General features: G+C 40.7%; 1 protein-coding gene across 1 annotated transcript; it reads right to left on the bottom strand.

Annotated features, from left to right (window-relative positions):
* Nucleotides 1-16,313: 16,313 nt before the first annotated feature.
* Nucleotides 16,314-18,202, bottom strand: LOC308295385 (GTPase IMAP family member 7-like; the record flags this gene model as incomplete). The annotated part of the gene is made up of 2 exons (XM_080738440.1): nucleotides 16,314-17,083; nucleotides 18,118-18,202. The coding sequence occupies 2 exons, from the start codon at nucleotides 18,200-18,202 to the stop codon at nucleotides 16,314-16,316; spliced, it is 855 nt and encodes a 284-aa protein (XP_080594566.1).
* Between the last annotated feature and the right edge of the window lie 2,899 nt (nucleotides 18,203-21,101).

Raw genomic sequence — 21,101 nt, 5'->3', positions numbered from 1 at the left:
TATTGTGACAGTTCTTTTACACTTTATGTATAGGCTATTCTTCTTTTATTGTGACAGTTTTTTTACACTTTATGTATATATTCTTCTTTTATTGTGTCTTGCTCTTTTTGACTGCACACAACAATAGGCTACTTTATTCTTTTTAATAGTTCTCTGTAACTTTGTAAATCTTAAACTGCTGTGCTGCCTCTGGGCGACTGATTTCCCCTCTTGGGATAAAAATGGTAATCTATCTATCTATCTATCTATCTATCTATCTATCTATCTATAGATCTATCTATCTATCCATCTATCTTGTTGTTCCAGGAATCGTGAATGGAGACGCTTAAAGTACTACTCTTCAAAACTCTGCAAGAGCTGGGAGACGAGGGCAAGGACTCGGAGCTGGAGACCTTCCAGTGGTATCTGCGTGAAGGTGACGCCTCTACCGGCCGCCCATCCATCCCGCGGTGCGACGTGAAAAACGCTTCCCGGACAAAGGCAGTGGACCAGATGGTGCAGCGCTACGGCTCTGACGTGAAAGCCCTGGAGCACACCGTGGACATCCTGAGGAAGATGGGCATGAATGAGCTGGCCAGGGACCTACAATGCAGAGGTAAGTCACAGGAACAATACTAAGACTTCACTCTGTCGAGGTGCGATAAATGTTCAAGCTAGACTTTATTGTTACATCTTGTGTACATGTACATAAGAGTAAAAGCTATCTTGACTTGGCTTCAGGCAATGCATTACGTTAGTATAATAACAATATACAGTCCAGTCCAGTACACAATTTCTTCACTGACACACTGGTGCCGGATCAAATGAGAAATTAACGCCATTTCTCCACAACTAAAAATAGTATATACTGTATAGAAGACCATTGCTAGTCAAATCTAAAACAGAGTATTTAGCTGTGTTTTGTATCTCTCTTATCCCCTTCAGGCGGTCATGGCCAAAGGACAACAACAGCAAAATCTCCAACAGAGGCTACTACAAAAGCTACAACTAAAGCTACAACGAAAGCAACAGCTAAAGCTACAACAGAGGCTCCAACAAAAGCTACAACTAAAGTTACAGCAAAAGCTACAACAGAGGCTGCAACAAAACCTTGAACAAAATCCACAACAAAATCTATAACGGAGGCCCCAACAAAAGCTACAACACCAGCTACAACCAAAGCTCCAACTAAAGCTACAACAAAAGCTACAACAGAGGCTGCAACAAAAGCTACAACAAAAGTGCCAACTAAAGCTCCAGCAAGAGCTCCAATAAAAGCTACAACTAAAGCTACAACAGAGACTACAACAAAAGCTACAACTAAAGCTACAACAGAGGCTAAAACAAAAGCTACAATCGAGGCTCCAACAAAAGCTCCAACAAAACCTTTAACAAAAGCTACAACAAAATCTATAATGGAGGCCCCAACAAAAGTTACAACACAAGCTACAACCAAAGCTACAACAGAGGCTCCAACAAAAGCTACAACCAAAGCTACAACAGAGGCTCCAACAAAACCTACAACCAAAGCTACAACAGAGGCTAAAACAAAAGCACCAACCAAAGCTACAACAGAGGCTACAACAAAAGCACCAACCAAAGCTACAACAGAGGCTACAACAAAAGCTACAACCAAAGCTACAACAGAGGCTCCAACAAAACCTACAACCAAAGCTACAACAGAGGCTACCACAGAAGTTCCAACAGAAGCTCCAACAGAACCTTCAACAGAGTGTTTGATTTTGGCAGGCTTTTCGTCAACGTCACGCCAGGTCTTCAGCATGAAAAAAAGTGTAGTTTACGAAATCATTTCCTCATCGTTAACGAAAACAACACTGCTCCAGTAGAACCTCCGCCGTCAGAGAAGCCATTAAAGGAGTTCACCCCCCAAATAACTTTTTTTTTTCTCACCCCATGGAGTTGAGTCTCTTTTTAGGCCCGATCCAGAATCAATCAATTATCATAGCCGTAACATCATCATCATTCCACAGTGATGTGGACATCATGGATGTGGACATCAGGGATCAGGGATCTCCATATATGGGCATAAAAGGGATTCTGTTTGGCCCTGCTCCATGTTCACGCGGCGGTGCTTGACAGCTCTTTCATGGGATCAACTTAGAGTCTTGAAGGATGTCAGAACAGGTCATATATTGAGTCTGTGAGGTGAGATGTAGAATTTTCATTCAGTCATTGCTAATTGCGATTTATACCATTCTGATGAGTCTGGGTCACATTGATGTGGCACAGAGTCACAGTGACATCAGAGCATGATGTCAGACATTTTTGTGTTATTCCTTTTAGACAAAGTGTATGACTGTACTTTTGGCACTTGAAATATATTTCTATGTCAATACTTTTGTACATTTACGCTAGTAAAATTTGAATGTCAGACTTTTACTTGTAACAGAGTATTACTGAATTACAGTATTGATACTTTTATCTAAGAACAGTCTGAGTTATTTCATCACTGCATTAAACAAATGTTCAGCAACAGCAGCACACATCTCTCAACGTCTTTGAAGTGCAGTCAGGGCGTCACAAGGGGTAGGAAAGTGGGACTGAGTTACTGGGGCCCAAGGTGGAGGGGCCCTAGTAACTTTAGCTATTGAAAAATAGCAGATATACAAGCTCACAAGCTTACAAGCTTACAAGCTCAGCTTGTAGATCTGCTCTTTTTGAAAAACCGTGAAAATGTGTGCAAATCTTTGAATACATGTATTTTTTTAAGCGAACATTTTGTAACTCAAATTTTGCTTCTGGTGGGGTCCCTGGAACTAAATATTTTGAGATGGGGGTCTGTGGCCAAATACATATCATTTTGGGGGTCCTTGACATGAAAAAGTTTGAGCACCAACTGACATGGAGACATAGGTTTCTTGCACACATTATCAGTTTTTTCAAAAATAGCAGATCTACAAGCTCACAGTGCGGCACTCGTTGCCGCGCTGTGAGCTTGTATATCTGCTATTTTTCAATAGTTAATATTCATGGGGGGCCCTCAGTGAATCCTTGTACACAGGGCCCAGAATTTGGTGTGACGCCCCTGAGTGCAGTGACATGTTTTCATCACACAATGGCGCCGCTGCCTTGTCTACCAAAACTGTTCCTAATGTGTGAACATGGTAGGTTCCTCTGATGTGCAGAGGATTTAATGTAGCCTATTACTGTATCATTAGCTTATGGTTTGTCATCATTCATAGTATAGAAAATCTAGTATTTATTTTAGAATTGAGAATGTATCTTTATGCTCAACCTCTTTGACCTGTGACCAACATGAACTATATGAAGTCCTTCCAACACATTAATTACATTTTAAAACAAGAAATATTTACTTAATTATTAATATTAATTATTATTATTAAAAAGGAAACTGGAGGCTGCATATATTCACCCTTCACAACAAATAGGCCTAAATGTATTTATTTATCATAAATGAACAACTCATTTGTTTGTCCCTCTCTCATGCCCCTCCCCCTCCTCTCTATCTCACCCCAGAACGTGTTTTGATTCAGTATTTAGAGATGTCATATTAATTTGATCAGACAATAAGCCTATATAATCCCATCCAACTTCAAACTCACACGCGTCCCTGTTCTGTTAGTGGCTGATAATGTCCTTGTAGCCTATTACACGAGGGGACCATCATCTTTCAATAACCCCCCTACCCCTTCTTATTATTTTTTTTAAAGAAAATAAAAAAGGATTGGAAAATGACGATGAAAGATTTCACCCATTCACTGAAACGATTTGTTAGCCTATTTCAGTTATCCTTATCACTAAATCTTTATTCATGACATCAAAATTCTGTTATTCACTGTAATTCATTCATTTGTGTAAATAAATCATTTATTTTTTGGGCACTTTCAAACCTTTATTTGTGTGGGAGCTGGGGTCTGGGGAAGGCAGGGGTTATCATGTTGCTGTCTCAGGGCCCCTAGACTGGTGCCTAACATGAATAGAGATTATTTTGTTTTTGTCACATTCCTGAGCGTTTCACAAGATCAAAATGTATAAAAAAATCTTTTGAAAATAGCCGATCTATAAGTTCACAATGCGTCACATTGTGACGCATTTGTGACATTTTCAAATAGCCGAAGTTTAAGGGATGAAGTGGTTAATGTATGTTTTGTAATAAAAATCAAAATGTACAGTAATGTACAAGTAAAAGTATACACATTATTAAATACTCCAGTAAAGATGCAGTAAATGTACTTTACACCATGGATAGATGATGCGTGGTTATAGATTACTACAAACTCACAGGTTGTGAACTATAGGAGGGTCTAATAGGGGCTTGACCTTGGGAGAGCTTGGCCCTCAAATTAAGGCCCTAAAACCAAGGCTCTAAACAGCCCAAAACAACCTAATTAGGGTTCTGCTTAACCTTCCATCTCGGGCTCACCCATGGACGGATTAACCCCCGCAAGAGCCCCTGGCTGATAATGTTAGGCCCCCCTCCACCACAACCCCCCTCCCTCCCCGACGCACACTACCCAGCTTGGATTTTTAGCCATGATGATCATCTGTTGGCCAAGATAGCACCTGTAGACAACAAAGGAGGGGCCCACACATTTGATTTTTAATTAAGATATATCCATTTAATTTCAGTGAATTGTCAATGACCACGGCCCAGTTCCCCCAAGGGCCCCTGAGAGCCAAGGGCCCCTGGCAACGGCCCCACCGGCCCAATGGTTAATCCAGCCCAGGGCTCACCTCACCGCTACTCACCAGTCAAGCGTGGGATGGCTCAAAGTAGATGACAGAGCACAGCATCTTGCAATGGGCCTGGTGTACAAGATACACTACACCACTATGATACCCATGTACCTGACTAAATACTTCTAAAACGTCAAGGATGTTCACAATTACAACACCAGGGGCAGCTCCACAGATCACGTCCAATCCAGATTTGGCATAAAAAGAATTTGCTAAAATGTGGAACACCCCACCGAAGGCCTTAAGGAGTGTAAATCCCTACCTTCCTTTAAAACTGCACTATAAACTGGTAAATAAAAACAAATCCTATCCTTACCTCCCCCTGACCCTTCTATTGTAAATACCATTCATTGTGTTTTTCTGATGATATCTTCTGCCTGTGTTTTATCTGACATTCAATGTTATATGAGTTGAAACAAAATTGGAGGATCTCAATTGAAACAAGCCGTAGGCTTTCTTGGTTGTATCCTTTTAGTTGACCATGTACCAGTGAACTGTACTCGTGAACCTTTTCCTATGCAATCTTCTAATAAATAATTCAATCTATCAAGTTCTCCACAACTTCCAATTTAGGATTTCCTCAGGGGAACCACAAGGTGTCTACATGACCTAGTTTTATTTATGTCAGACCATGTAACCTGTTCTTTACAACATTACTATGAAACTATTGTATCTTATTTCTCCATCCATCCATCCATCCATCCATCCAGTAATACTGTATAATGTGATGTAGTACTACAGTACAATATAGACTAATACCTACAGTAGCATATACTATTCCTAGCATAGTTTAGTTTACCCGGGAGCAGGTTGGGTTAGCGCCCCAGCCTGTGTCTTCCGTGAGGAAGAAGCCCAACAAATCCAGGGTGAGGCCTTTAGGAGGGCCATTCAACTGCAGCAGCTGAATGGAATGTTTGGATTGGGGTCTGGTGCAACGCACAGGTTTTGAACCTGGTGAGAGCAGGAGAGGACCTGGTGAGACGTAGGAGGAGCCCGGCCAGGAGTCAACCCATAGAGCCTAGTTCTTCCACGCGCCAGAATAGTACCCCCAATCCCGGCAGAGTAGTTCCGGTGCAGCACATTGAGTGACCCTGTCTTTCCCTAATAGGACTGATCGTGGATAGCTACTGGGACGTTAGTCGGGACTTGATCAACCCCGGCTGGGTCACCTGGGCGAGGGTGTATGATGTTGCGAGACCCGAAACACCTGTCGACCCCAGGCTACATCACTGATGATACGTCCCAGTTGCATCCTTGTGATGTTTTTTTTTTTTTCATTCGTAAGACTATATGTAACATATTGCTGTACTTAAGTGAACATATTACAGAAATATATAATTGTGCTTAATAATAATAATAATCTTTATTGTCCCCGAAGGGAAATTTGTCTTCACAAGTCTGTTCCAAAAAAACTAAACAAAACTACACATAACCATACAACACAACACAAATATATCACAAAGACAGATCCTCATGTCCCCATTATGTACAGAAAACCATCCTAGTGACTGAGCGAGGCACTTTGTTTAGTGCAGCGATGGCTGAGGGGACACAACTCCTGCTAAAATGAACCGTGTGCCACTTCACGCGCACCCTCGCGCGCGTGCAAGACACCAGCCATGTTGCCATACCTTAGCAACAGGCACGACGAAAATAAAATGTTATTATTTCCCCCTGTAGCCAATGTATGGCAGCCGCCTCTGCATTGTCTCTTTTCCTGGAAGATGTTTTTAAGTATGTTCAAATAACATGAGAAATATCCCCCCTAGGCTATGTTGCATCAGCGATCCTTTCTGAACCTTATGTGTTGTTGTTGTTGCATGATGAATAGGCCTAATTGTTAAATCCATAAGGTTCGGTCTGGGTGAGAGAGAAAGAGCAAGCGGTCACAGTCTGTGTCTGTCTGCAGTATCAGATTCAGTGTGGTGCCGTTGCCATGTCTGCTAATTATAAGCGACACTGGGCTTGATTTCCGTAAAGTTGCTTGATAGTTGCTAGTTGCGTTTTATTTGTTGTGAGCTTGTAGATCTGCAATTTTCAAGTAGCTAATACAGCGATGCGTATAATTTTAAAGTGCTCGTGTCATGTGGCCTAGATAATATCACTTTTTGTGGCTTATTTTCGTACACCTGGTTGCTTATTTCTCTCGTGAAATCTGGCAACACTGGTTTTCATGCCGTCACAATGGTTTAGTGAAAACGAGCGATACCAGCATTTTTGCTGCCGATGAGGGCATGTGAAAACACCCAAAAAACGAAACTCCCAGCAAGTTATGCTAATTATAATTATTTATTTTGCCGGGAAAATTCCAGAACTGCAATGAAAACATGCCTTAACAAACAGTATCAAATGACCTCAAAGCATTTAATAGCAACTTAAGCCCAAGTTGGTATTAACCACCCCGCCTGCCCGTCCCACATTGTCCCAAACAAACAATACTTCTTCTGTCCCTCAAATGAACAGTTTGGATCTGGTCACCCTAGATACAGAGGATGTATTGAGAGTGTTCAACGTAGTGGCCTTATTGTTTATATAAGTGTGGGTGTGGGAAGTCCGATGATCTTGGAAGCAATTCATATCGTCGTTGTTGGGCGGAAACCTCGTATCTCCAAGTTTCAAATTTATATGTTCTTTCGCAAAGTGAAGCCCTGCTTCATCATACAAGGCCCGTCGCACAAAAGTAGTGAAAACAGACGATCTGCAGCACACAACGCCTCGCGGTGCGAGGCGTTGTGTGCTTGTAGATCGGCTGTTTTCACTAGTTTAAATCGTTTTTAAAATGGAAAATGCAAAACTAACGGTTTTGGACATACAAGGTTTTCACCCGACAACGACGATATGATATATTAATTCAGTATAATTAGTCTATTTAATATAATAAAGCTGTAACTTTCCTCTTCCACCCTGGATTTGAACCTGGTTTCCTGCGCAAGTGCTGGTATTAGATTTTACTGTTGTGCTATAGAGCAGGGGTCTTCAACGTTTTCAGGCCAAGGACCCCTTAGCTGAGAGAGAGATGAAGCAGGGACCCCTTAGTTGAGAGAGAGATGAAGCAGGGACCCCTTAGCTGAGAGAGAGATGAAGCAAGGATCCCTTAGTTGAGAGAGAGATGAAGCAGGGACCCCTTAGTTGAGAGAGAGATGAAGCAAGGACCCCTTAGTTGAGAGAGAGATGAAGCAGGGACCCCTTAGTTGAGAGAGAGAGGAAGCAGGGACCCCTTAGTTGAGAGAGAGATGAAGAAGGGACCCCTTAGTTGAGAGAGAGATGAAGCAAGGACCCCTTAGTTGAGAGAGAGATGAAGCAGGGACCCCTTAGTTGAGAGAGAGATGAAGCAGGGACCCCTTAGTTGAGAGAGCGATGAAGCAGGGACCCCTTAGTTGAGAGAGAGATGAAGCAGGGACCCCTTAGTTGAGAGAGCGATGAAGCAGGGACCCCTTAGTTGAGAGAGAGATGAAGCAGGGACCCCTTAGTTGAGAGAGAGATGAAGCAAGGACCCCTTAGTTGAGAGAGAGATGAGGCAGGGACCCCTTAGTTGAGAGAGAGATGAAGCAGGGACCCCTTAGTTGAGAGAGAGATGAAGCAGGGACCCCTTAGTTGAGAGAGAGAGATGAAGCAAGGACCCCTTAGTTGAAAGAGAGATGAAGCAAGGACCCCTTAGTTGAGAGAGAGATGAAGCAGGGACCCCTTAGTTGAGAGAGAGATGAAGCAGGGACCCCTTAGTTGAGAGAGCGATGAAGCAGGGACCCCTTAGTTGAGAGAGAGATGAAGCAGGGACCCCTTAGTTGAGAGAGAGATGAAGCAGGGACCCCTTAGTTGAGAGAGAGATGAAGCAATGACCCCTTAGTTGAGAGAGAGATGAGGCAGGGACCCCTTAGTTGAGAGAGAGATGAAGCAGGGACCTCTTAGTTGAGAGAGAGATGAAGCAGGGACCCCCACAACCTGTTCATATAGTTTCATTGTTTGACAGCACAATCATCAGTGTATTTTGGATTCATGTCAATTTGTGTTTTCAGATATTTAACCACTTGAACCGTCAATACTTCATAAACTTGACCTTTCACTCTGTACTTGGTCTGCTCTTTTCCCCCTCTACACCCAACCTATTAGCCGAAAATAGCCGATCTACAAGCTCACAACGCCTCGCAGCGCGAAGCGTTGTGAGCTTGTAGATCTGCTATTTTTGGCTACAGTTCTCAGAATATGGACACTACGGTTCAAGTTGTTAGTAAAAGGATTGGAAGATTTGGAGGACCCCCTGTAGTAACTCTGAGGACCCCCTAGGGGTCCCGGGCCCCCTGTTGAAGACCCCTGCTATAGAGCCAACCTGTTTGCTCCGGGATGAATTGAATCTTGTCAGATCTGTGTCTATAGGTGAGACATGATGACATTTGACACAATCTCAATGTCTCAATAGAAGAGCAGGGAGACCAAATACAACCACCCCAATTTTAATTTTCCATTTTCAAAGTAGTATTGCCAGGGAGGGATTAATGCGCGTAATTGTTGATAAAACGATAAATAAGCCAAGAACAAATCACACAGTGTGGCAGTACACTTGTGGTTCAACTGAAGCAGTCAGAAGACATGTTGTTCTTTGATATTTTGATATTTAGAATTGGCACCAAGCCAATCCATTTGAATTTACATTTCCCCATATAAAGTTCCCATATAAGTTTGTAGTTTTATAAATGTCATGGCTATAATTATTGGGTATTAGGCTACATTTGTCACCATGATGTTGGCCTCTCACACACTTTACAAACAAACATAGCCTAGTTTGTTTAAAGATTAGCTAACAGAACAATGGTGATTTTGCATTTGCAGATGAAACGTTTCCAAGCAACAAAACTGTGGTTGTGGACAGCTTTGCAACATGATTCTTATCAAGTTCTAGAACGTATCAAGGTGGTTAAGTTCAACAGCGACAACATTGTCCAGGCAACCTATAGGCATTTAGCATTTTGAGAATATATCAGAAGGATTTGCTGTAAACAGTCAGCAGGTTGATTTGTTATTACTCAAAAACAATTGAATATGAGAATACAAAGGCAAATGTGAGGATGCAAGAGAAAGCAATAGGATATGCACACAGTGTGAATGGATGTATGCTACCTGAGTGTGGTTCATTGCGACCGTAGGTCGCATTTACTACCAAAACCTCCCCGGGCTGTCTGTCTGTCAGTGAGTGAGTGAGTGAGTCAGTGAGTCACACTTTTGCCCTGCTCATATCTCCACAACCGTTGCCTCCATCCATGCCAAATTTTGCACACACACTCCTTGACTGCCAAACTACAACCTCCAAGGACCCCCGGAGCCCCAGGGACCCCCAGGTCCCTGGGGGACCCCCAGATGTAAAAAATGACCAAATGTGCTCACACGTCACACGTCACACTTTTTCCCTGCTTATATCTCCGCACCCGTTGACCCGATCCATGCCAGATTTTACACACACACTCCTTGCCTGCCAAACTACAACCTCCAAGGACCCCCGGAGCCCCAGGGACCCCCAGGTCCCTGGGGGACCCCCAGATGTAAAAAATGACCAAATGTGCAAAAATGACCAAATGACCACCCCAACAGGGCTGCTCACGGGGAATTCCCGGGGACCACCGACTCCTGGTGCTCCAGAACGGATGCAAAAGTGGTGGCGCCCCCAGTGGAGGACCCCCTGCCACTGCAGCGCACATAAAATGCCGTACCTCGGGCTAGGAGCGTCCGGGAGAGCCGGGGCCGGTACCTATTCGTCCGCCAAGGCAACGCGGAGACCCCACCCCTCATTTCTCACATGGCCCTATTCTAGCGCCACCTTCAGGGCGATTTGTAAAACACATTTTTTGACACTGCTCCTACAGTTTTTGCCCTAAAATCACGAATATCACTACACAGCATGTCTACACTCATGTCATCAACATGGATCAGGAAGATTTGGGCGAAACACATTTTTGCCCTATTTGTGGAGATAAGCCACCTACGGTCGCTTATCTCCCGATTAGGGAGTCTTACTGGTATAAACTAGCCTACACTTTCTTGGACAAACACGCAGTACAAATGACCCTGGCCTTTTTTAGCAGAAAGCACCAGGCTGTTCTTTAGGACGCAAGTCTGTGTTTCCCAAGTTCGGGTATTGAAAACCAGCCTTGATCCATCCACAAATTTCCAGCGTCACATCGTGCATTGCGCAGAAGGTGGGCTGCATTTCCAGTTAGCAGCTGTGTCACAGCCGAGCCGTAATTGTATTTTGTTCCAGGGACCCCGGAAGAAAATATTTGCCTTCACATTTTTCATTCTGAATTTGGGTCTTGCCTTAAAGGAGTAGTTCACCACCATTTTATTTTCTATTGATTACTCAGGCCATTTTACTATATTATATTTTTTGTCTTAGGAATGAAAAGTACCAAAAGAAATATTATTGAACTCAAGTCTCCATGGCCTGAGTAATCAATTTTGTGTGTGACAGACACATTGTCAAGGGTTCCTTTAATTTTTCCTACATTTTGTTTTTAATTATTATTTCAAAACATTTTAGAAAATCATTCCACCAAAAAGCAGTAATTTAATGAATAAATGAAATAAAAATGGAAGAAATTCCAAATTAGAAAACAAATGTTTAAAAAGCAGTGAGGCGAGGCGTTGTGTGCTTGTAGATCTGCTATTTTCACTAGTTTGTCCCGGGCAAATATCTAATTTCTCTTTTGGGTCACTAAAGATTGGGAACCACTGGGCTAGACCAATGCAATACATTACATATGCATGTAATGGTATAAAAACTATGATAATGTTGGCTCATTGTGTAGTCCTGCATTTACAGATTGAAGAGTAGAGTAGTACAATTTAATTAATGACATCGTTGAATGCTATTCCATAACGTTGGGTTTTCAGTTTCATCAGCTTTATTGTCTCTTCATTTTACAGATTTTAAACCAAATCAAATCAAACTTTATTTATACAGCACATTTCCAACAACCAAAATCGAAAATTAATGAAAGTTGTGCCTCTATATTCTTTGTGTGCTGTGTGGGTGATATTGTGTCCAGTCGACAAATACAGTACATCATTGCCATGGTAGAAGACAACTTTGTTCTTTGAAATAATTGAGCCAAGCAATCAAACAAGGTCTGTGACCTTAATCTGACAGCTGCGCTGAAATGTTCTGATTTTTACCTCAATCTGATCAATATCCATTTGTAAGCCGTGCTTTGGAGCCCGGAAGCTTTAGTTCACCCCCAAAATGACTTTTTTTCTATTGATTACTCATGCCATGGAGACTTGATTTCAATACCGCTAATATGTTTTTAGAATTTGTCGCATTCCTATAAGACAAACCCCCATTGATTCCAGATGGGGACCCAAGTGCATATGGGTCCCTATCCGGAATCAATGGGGGTACATTTATTATAATCGAATTATTGTCTCAATGGGATGAGTAATCGATAGAATTTTTTTTTTCATTTTGGGGGTGAACTACTTCTTTAACGATGGTAACGAGGGTAAATTGTATGTGCAAAGCAGGTAGCATAATTTCCTTTACGAGCTGTATGTTAAGTGAAAGTGGTTATTGCTTTTGGACACCATTTGGTTGATTACAATTTCTTCCACTAACACACATCATAAACTGAGGCATGTAATGAGGCCATTGTAATTTCTCTTGAATACAAACAGTTTAATTTTCTCACACATCAAATAAAGGTTAAAAGCATTATAGATTAGGTTAAAAGCATTATAGAATTAACTATTGGCCTATATTTGATGAAATGTCATATCACGCAAGTGATATGCGGGAACGCCTACTGAGTGGCAAAACGTTCTGGCCTTGATAGCCCATGTATCCAAACAGAAAAGTCCTATCTGATTGCATTAAACAACATTAAACAACGTTAGGCCTAAACTCACTTTTCCTCTCACTTTGCCACTCGATTTTCCATTCACTTCTTGCATGCGCATACCCTCTATTGACAGCTCAGGAGAGTGTCGATTTTGAAACCAAAACAATGACAAAAAATGTTCATTGACTACCTCTTTTCACTGAAACTAAGCTAAGACTAAATATACTGATTTCGTCATCAAAAAAATACACTAAACTGTTAGGGGAGGGACTAGTGTAGAAGAGATCCAGTAGAACTAAAAAGTCATTTTATGTAAAAGTACAATATTTACCTCTAAGATGTAGTGAAGTAGAAGTAAAATTATTGGGAATTGGAGAAAGAAAGTCAAAATACCTCAAAATTGTACTACACCACTGCCTATGTTTGATGAAATGTCACATCACAAGAGGTTGTCGACAGCTCAGGATAGCTGTTTTGGTGGCTGGAAGCATAACTTTATGGACAGGAAGGATTCACATTGTTGAGGCATGGCTTTATTAAAATGCCACTATGTGCTTGTGCCACACGCCACCGAAATATGACACTATCCTCTGTGTATGAACATGGATATCATAATCCTGATAATGATCAAGATCGGTGTCCCTAACTTCTTTTTCTTTTTCCATTTTCAAAAGTAGAAATTGTCACATCCTGACACGTTATGAGCTTTGTAGATCGGCAATTTTTTACTAGTTGATGTACGAAGAATGATATGGGTTTAAGTGGTTAATGTCTTTAGGAGACAACACCGTTAACATTTGAAATCTGGACAGATTTTTACTTTAAAAAGACATGGATGTTGCAATGTGTTCTGATAGGGAAAACTCGCAGGGGAGATAATAATAATATTCCAGCCTGGAATAACCTCCACTGTACAGAGAGCCATGCAGGAGCCTGATTTCCCTAAGCAACCGCTGGCCGGTGAATGCAAACATTGGGAGTCAGACTATCCGATACATGTAAAGAGCATGCTTGTGTGCGTACGTACGTGTCGTGCATTCATTAATACCCTCTGGAATTGACTATGTTAATTTCTGCTGACATAGGATGAGTTGTCTCTGCTTGGAAAGCACTGGTAAACCAGCAAAACCAGTATATGAAACTTATGGGCACCAACGACAGATAGGCAAACATTCGACTAAACAGATTAGATTAGATCCACCAATAAGCACACATTTATTTTTCTGTGCAGTGATAATCTTGGTGTCACACTTTTGCAATGCCTCTTACAGAAAGGTCATTATAACTGTGAATAGAGCAGACGATCTTCTCGTAGTCTGAGGACTGTATGTGTATGTATGTATGTACAGTATGTATGCCTACAGGTAAAATTAGCTATTTTCCTTAATTGCATTGTGAGCACACATGGACTGTGCGGAGTAGAACAATGCATGCATTGTGTGCTGAAATGGGCAGCACAAAACAGAACAAAGCATGTCTTTTTATTTGGCTAAGGGAGGAGAACAGGGAAATGATGGGAGTTCAAAGAGAGGCATGCACATCCCAAACCGGGTGCTGGACACATGTAGATAGCCTGAGCGAGACTGTGCGAACCTTTAATCCACAATGTGGACGAGTCAGACAGATTGTTTGGACCTGATTCAGACTGGTGTAACGTAACTAAGTACATTTATTTATGTACCTACAACTTTAGGTATTTGTACTTTACTCAAGTATTTCCAATTTCCCAAACTTTTGCTTTGGATCCAAATATTGTACTTTTAATCCACAATTATTTGAAAACGTTAGTTATTAGTTACTTTGAAGGTATAAATTATAATGTTCAAACATTTTGTATACGTTTACTTTTGTTTTGGTAGATTTTGATGATACTTTCATACTTTTACTCAAGTACATTTTGAATTCTGAACTTTTACTTGTAACAGAGTATTTCTATAGTGCAGTATTGGAATATTAAGACTGATGCAACATTTGTAATTATTGTGATAAGGATTTAAAAACTGAAACAAGGTCAACATAAAAGTTAAGACCAAGATATGACACAATTGACACATATCCAGGGTTTGATCTTTGATGAGGTGATGTCACGTGATGTCACGTGACATCACTTTCTGTACTGACAGGAGGACAAGCTGCAACATTTATCATGGTATGCTGCGACCTTCGGTCACAATAATGAAATAAAATAAAAGTTTCAGTAGCAATAATGAAGTTCTGAGGCTTACCAAAGCATTCACAGCAACAAAGTTGGTAAAGTGGTACTGAAGGAGGTTTATTTAAAACCAGATGTAGAACCTAGCCAGGTAACTCAACACAAGGCATGGGTCCTGTCAACAAAGACAGGTGACATTCACATTTTTAGGTCTCTCCCCGACACAGCTTATTAAAATTAAGAGTAGACAAATAAGAAAGAAAGATTGGTAGTTAGTTAGTCTAGATCACTGTCTCCCAAACAGTGGGTTCAGGACCCATTTGTGGGTCACGGACAATTTTTTTTAGGTTCCTTTAATTTTTCCTACATTTAGTTTTTAATTATCATTATTTAAAAACATTTTAGAAAATCATTCCACCAAAAAGCAGTAATTTAATGAATAAATAAAATTCATATCTAAGAAATTCCAAATTAGAAAACAAATGTTTAAAAAGTAGTGAGGCGAGGCGTTGTGTGCTTGTAGATCTGCTATTTTCACTAGTTTGTCCCGGGCAAATATCTAATTTCTCTTTTGGGTCACTAAAGACTGGGAACCACTGGGCTAGAACAATGCAATACATTGTGCAGGACCAGGCACACATGCTCCAGTTTTATTTGGGTCAGTGACTGTTGTTTGTTGACATTCTAAGCCCACCTCATGGCTAATTTGCATAGGCTACTACATTTTATCCGTGTCATACATGCTGAGCAAGAGCTGTTGGGTTGAAATGTGTCTGTTGTTCTGTCGGTGGAGAGGTACAATAAATGTGTAAATGACATTTTTTGTGTGCTGGCTATTCTTACTTTCTTAATTTAACTACCTTTATGAGTGCACACAAGCATGGTTTTATTTGCAGAATGCAGAATAGATACACAGAACTCAGAGCTGTTGGCAAATGAAAGGTCACGTCATTGCCTGCCTATTGTTCTGGCGTTCCATAAAGAAAACAATAATAATGTGGGAACAAGAACAATTTTAAGAACAAAAAGAAAGAAAAAATAAACAGACCATTTTGGGCCTTAAAAACAAACAATAACAATTTAAAATCTATTCTAAAATGGACAGAGAGCTAATGAAGAGGTGCATCCCCCCATTCCGACATGCTGCCATTCAGACACCCGCCCATTCCGACACTAACCCTATACCTAACCCTAACCTCTATGGAAGTGCTGCCACTCAGACAATTAGAACTCAATATGAAGTAAGGCAAGAATAGGTGTGATATGATCCAGTTTTTTATTGCCAGTGAGGAGGCGTGCCGCAGCATTCTGCACATGCTGCAGACGCCTGAGAGCAGATTGTTTGATGCCTACGAACAAAGTGTTGCAAAAATCTAGCCTTCAAGAAAAGAAAAGAAAATCCTTGATGCTTTGGAATCTACCGGTACATGCGTAGATTAACCAGTTATGAAGAAAGCATTCACAGGATTAAAAAGTTGAGTTATGTTTATAGTTTGTTACTGGCTAGAGATTTGGTTAATTTTGAGAAAGAAATTATCACTGCATCCCAACATATATGCAAATAATAAATCCCAGCATGATAAAAATATTTTTTATACTTCTAATTCAGTTATTTTTAATTCATTTTAGAGCAAGTTTGCTCATTCTGCTATTCGTTCTGCTATTCCTTGCGCAAGTACCATCAGGAACCTTTCAACAAATGTCTTCAGTAATGCTAAGAAGGTGTCTGTGAATGTATATGTTTCCCGTTCAGCCACTTCTCTTGGCACAATTTGTTGTTGTTCTTGAATGAGCCTCTCAGCCTCTCTGTACATCTCATTGGTGAAGCATGGGTTTACATTTGCTGCAACCATGTCATCAATTATCTTGATTAGCTCAACTACCTGATTTCTGTCTTTGCTCCTGTTGTCAAAGACATGGACCCTGTCTCCACAGTGCTGGACTAGTTCTTGAAGCCCTGGTGGGGACGCGAGCACATGTTCTCGAATGGAACTTTGTTGATGTTTCAAATCATCACCACGGGTGAACAGCACAATCATGTACTTGTCAGCCATTGGCCCAAAAAGCTCTCGCAAGGCATTCACAGTATCTTTCTCTTCTGGGGTCCATCGACCAAGATGAAGGACGATCACGATTGCATGGGGGCCAGGACTTGAGTACTGGATGCATCTCACGATTTCTTTTGTGATGAAATCATGAGATAGGTTTGTGTCAAGCATGCCTGGTGTGTCTATGACACTTATCTTTCTGTCGCACCATGTTATGCTATGCTTTTCACATATCCTTGTCACTGAGCTAGGAGAGAGTACACTTTTAAATGCATTTGGGTCTCCAAGGATGGTGTTGCCGACCGCACTCTTCCCCACTCCGGTTTTTCCAACCAAAACAATTCTCAGTTCACCTTCACCACCTAAAGAAATAGAATAATAACATTCATATACATATTCTGACAGCTGTTGCTTCTACTACTATTTACTATGATCATTATCACTATCATCATCAAAACTATATAATAAGGGTAATAAGGGTAATAATAATAATAATAATAATAATACTATATTACTAATCATCATCAGCAGCAGCATGTTAAATTATATTTGTAAATCACTCATGCTTTATTCTTACTCTGTAAAATCTAAACAACAACAATAATAATAATATTAATAACTAGTAAGGCACCTCAGGGCGACATGCAACCTCGCCCTAAAGGGTGATGTCGTGCCAATTCTTGGCCATCTGGCCAGTGATGTATATCAGACCAGTTACCCATATATGGAGATCTCTGGTACCTATATATGGATTATGGAGATCCATGTACTGTATATGGTACATCCCTTTTATGCACATACATGGAGATCCCTGTCTGAACCAACCATATAGATATGGGCTATCTTCCTCCATGTATGGGCATTCCCATATGAAGTCCTGTTAGATATGGGCTTAATATTGACTACATCAGGGATCTCCATATATGGGCATAAATGGGATTCCGTTAGAGTGGTTCCCATGACGTTCAACATACAATCCCATTTATGTGCATACATGTACCCCTATCTGAACCAGCCACTCATATATCGTATATGAGCGATTCTGGGGAATACCAGTGTGGACTTTTACATAGGTGATGTCACCTGTGATATCACCTGTGATGTCACAGTGATGTGTCTGGAGAACCACAGTGTCAGGCGTGACCTATAGAGCTACGTGGACAAGATGTGCCGGTTTTCATATTAAACTTACGGTCGCAATTATAATGAATGTGAATTAAAGTAATATATGTTTTGTGTAGCTAGTGCTTGTCTAATGAATATGGCTGAAATCTGAATTCACCAATTAGTTAAATGTTTGGTTTGCTTATTTGCCATTATCTGATGAGACGTTTAGCTAAACGCATTGTTCAAATAAATACACAATCTCACAATAAATTAAACATTTTTAACTTACCTGCAGGAATGGAGAGCGGACGTTGCTCCGCCCATGGACGCTTTCGGAGCTTGCGCTTCTTGGGAATGGAAGGAGAGGAATCCATTTCAACTTGGAACAAGCGAAGGCAAGGATAATAATGAATATAGAAATATTGTGTCTTATATTGGCCAAGAAGATTTTGAACACACCCAGGGTGACACAAAGGGGGGGCGGGGGGGGGGGGGGGGGGGGAGGAGGGGGGGGGGGGGAGCTTGAAACCCCCTTCTCCCATATGGAGAACATTCATAGGGGGGGCCACAGTGAATCATTGTACCCAGGGCCCAGAATTTTGTGTGACACATCTGAACACACCCCCTAATTAACATAATATGTACACAACAGGCACATATAAGACTGGCAGGGGTGATAGTGCATGCACAAATCCACTCTAGCCCAGGTTCAAACGGCAATATCTCACACATAACACTGGCACACATCATTCCGATTCCAGTCCATCTCTCTGGGGGAAATAAAGCAGGACAACATTTCTCAGAGTAAGTACTTTATTGATATCCCAAACCCAAACTATAATTTAATAGTTTATTGAACATGTACTCTCTTTCTTTTAGTTTCTTTTTGAGTTTATACATGTTCAATCATACTGAACTTTGTAGCCAGATAAATAAAACTAATAAATACAATAAAACTATTCATATTGCAATAATAATTATAATTAACTCAGGGGTCTTCAATATGTCTGTACACAGACAAATGTGTCCATGGCAAGACTTGGTCTAGTCCGTGGCATTATTGGCATCTTTTAGATGTTGTTTTACACACCATTGTAATGTTTTTATTTTGAACATAAGACCCTGTTACTGAATGTGAGTCTCCAGGTTTACTTCAGAATAATATGACACTGATTTCCTATAGACACTATCTATGGCATATTAGGAGTCCACTAGTGGTTCTCAAAAGGTTTGTATGGTAGGACCACCATAACTCTGAGAGTGTACACAAAGTACACATGGAACCAACATTTGTTTTAATTTGTACGCTCTCAAAGTTGCATACCTGTAATGGTACAGTAATAGTCAATTAGGGGTATTGGGGCAAAAATGTCAACCACAAGCCAGCATGGCAATGACCCCTGAATTCATTTAATATCTTGTTATATTTTAAAATTAAAGTAAAACATATACTACAGCACTACACAATAGTAATTTAAACATTAGAAAGCATGACAAGCATTTAACACAAAACTGTAACTGCATGTTTCACGGAAGAGCATAACGTAATTAGCTAAGTGAAGACAGGTAAACAGAAAACAGGGGATTTTGGATCAAGTCATTGCTTTGTTTGATTATCCAGGATTTCGATCTTGTCTGATTTATTTTTAAGAAAGACAAACAAAAAAAAATATTTTTTTCACTCTTTGTATTATAGGCATGACTCAGGAATCCAATCCATGAGAAGCCATCTCATTCTGGACCAACAATGACAGGTAGCCTATGCCTTAAGTTAGCTTATGCCTTCACTCTACAGTTAAAGCCTGGGTTTCCGAGGCTACAGTACAGTATATGAAAAGAAATGAGCACTCTGGAATTCATGTCCCTATCAGGAGGAAGATCAGCTCAAGCTGTAAGCGAGAGCTGATGTGGCCTCAACAATGAATGCTGGGCAATAAGACAACAATAAAATAACATTTTGATCAACTCTTTAATTGCATGAATAGATTAACATTACATTCAATGGTAATATGGTGGCTGGGATTTCCACTTTTTTGTCTACTGCTCTGGCTGGTCCTCAGTTGGATATCCCAATGATGAGTGCCAGGCTGATAATCTTTGATTTTTCTTTTTTCCTTTTTTTTCCTTGATGTTTTACACAGGAATCGGTGACATCAACATCATTCTGCTTGGACAGACGGGCACTGGAAAAAGTGCGTGCGGAAATACAATCCTGGGAAAGCCAGGCTTCTTCTCATCAAGAATTAGCCCAGTGCCGCTTACTAGAGAGTGTAAGCATGAAAAAGTTGATATCGGTAATAAAACAATTACTGTTATTGATACGCCAGACTTCTTCTATGAGGAAGTAGACATGCAAACACCTGTACATGAACATGTAAAGAAATGCAGAGATCTCTGTCAGTCAAGGCCTTGTGTGTACTTACTGGTGATGCAGTTAGGCAGATTCACAGATTGTGAGAGAGACATACTGGAAAAGTTGGAAAAGGCTTTTGGAGAGAAAATTAGAGAGAAGACAATTATCCTCTTTACTAATGGTGATCGCCTAAACCACCCAGACGCCCTTTCAGCATTTGTGAATGGAAATGACCGTCTGAAGGCCGTAGTTAAGAAGTGTGGTGGCAGGTACCATGTGTTTGACAACCACATCAGGTCAAAACATCAGGTGACAGACCTAATGCTGAAGCAGGTGTATCCTCTAATCTATGGACAGAGTCAGGACATGGAAGTTGACACTTCTGCTGACAAGCACTGCAGAGGCGTCAGTTGGGTATGGGCAGCTGCAGGTATGGCAGCTGCCATACCTAATTGGCTCCAGGGGGGAAAAAATAACATGACTTCTTAAAATAAATTCACAAATGTCTACAATGCAAATTAGCACATTTCTATGAAGGGTAAAAGGTACCAGTGAAGCCCTATTTCAAATATAGTGAAAATATATGTGCTGTGATATTGTAGATCTGCTATTTTCTAATCTATCTTTCAATAAAGGCAAAAAAGCCACAAAATATCTTAGATTTAATTTTTCAGTCTACATATTCAGCAAGCTAACAGTGTTTTTAATGAATACCCAAGGAAAGAAAGTTAGAGCTTTCAAATAATTGTAAGTAGAAAATACCTCAGAATTGTACAGTACTTGTGAAAAATAAATATAGTAGGAAATGTACTTAGTTACTTTACACCCCTACATGGTTTCTTGGATGTAACTCAGCTTAGTTGTGTGGTTAAAGTTTGACAAGTTTGAAAACTCTAGATTTCTAGATGTAATAGATATAG

This window comes from Nannobrachium achirus, assembly GCF_963921795.1.
Source record: "Nannobrachium achirus genome assembly, chromosome: 12".
NCBI lineage: Eukaryota > Metazoa > Chordata > Actinopteri > Myctophiformes > Myctophidae > Nannobrachium > Nannobrachium achirus.
Note: the sequence above shows the minus strand (reverse complement) of the source record. Positions and strands in the feature narration are given on the sequence as shown.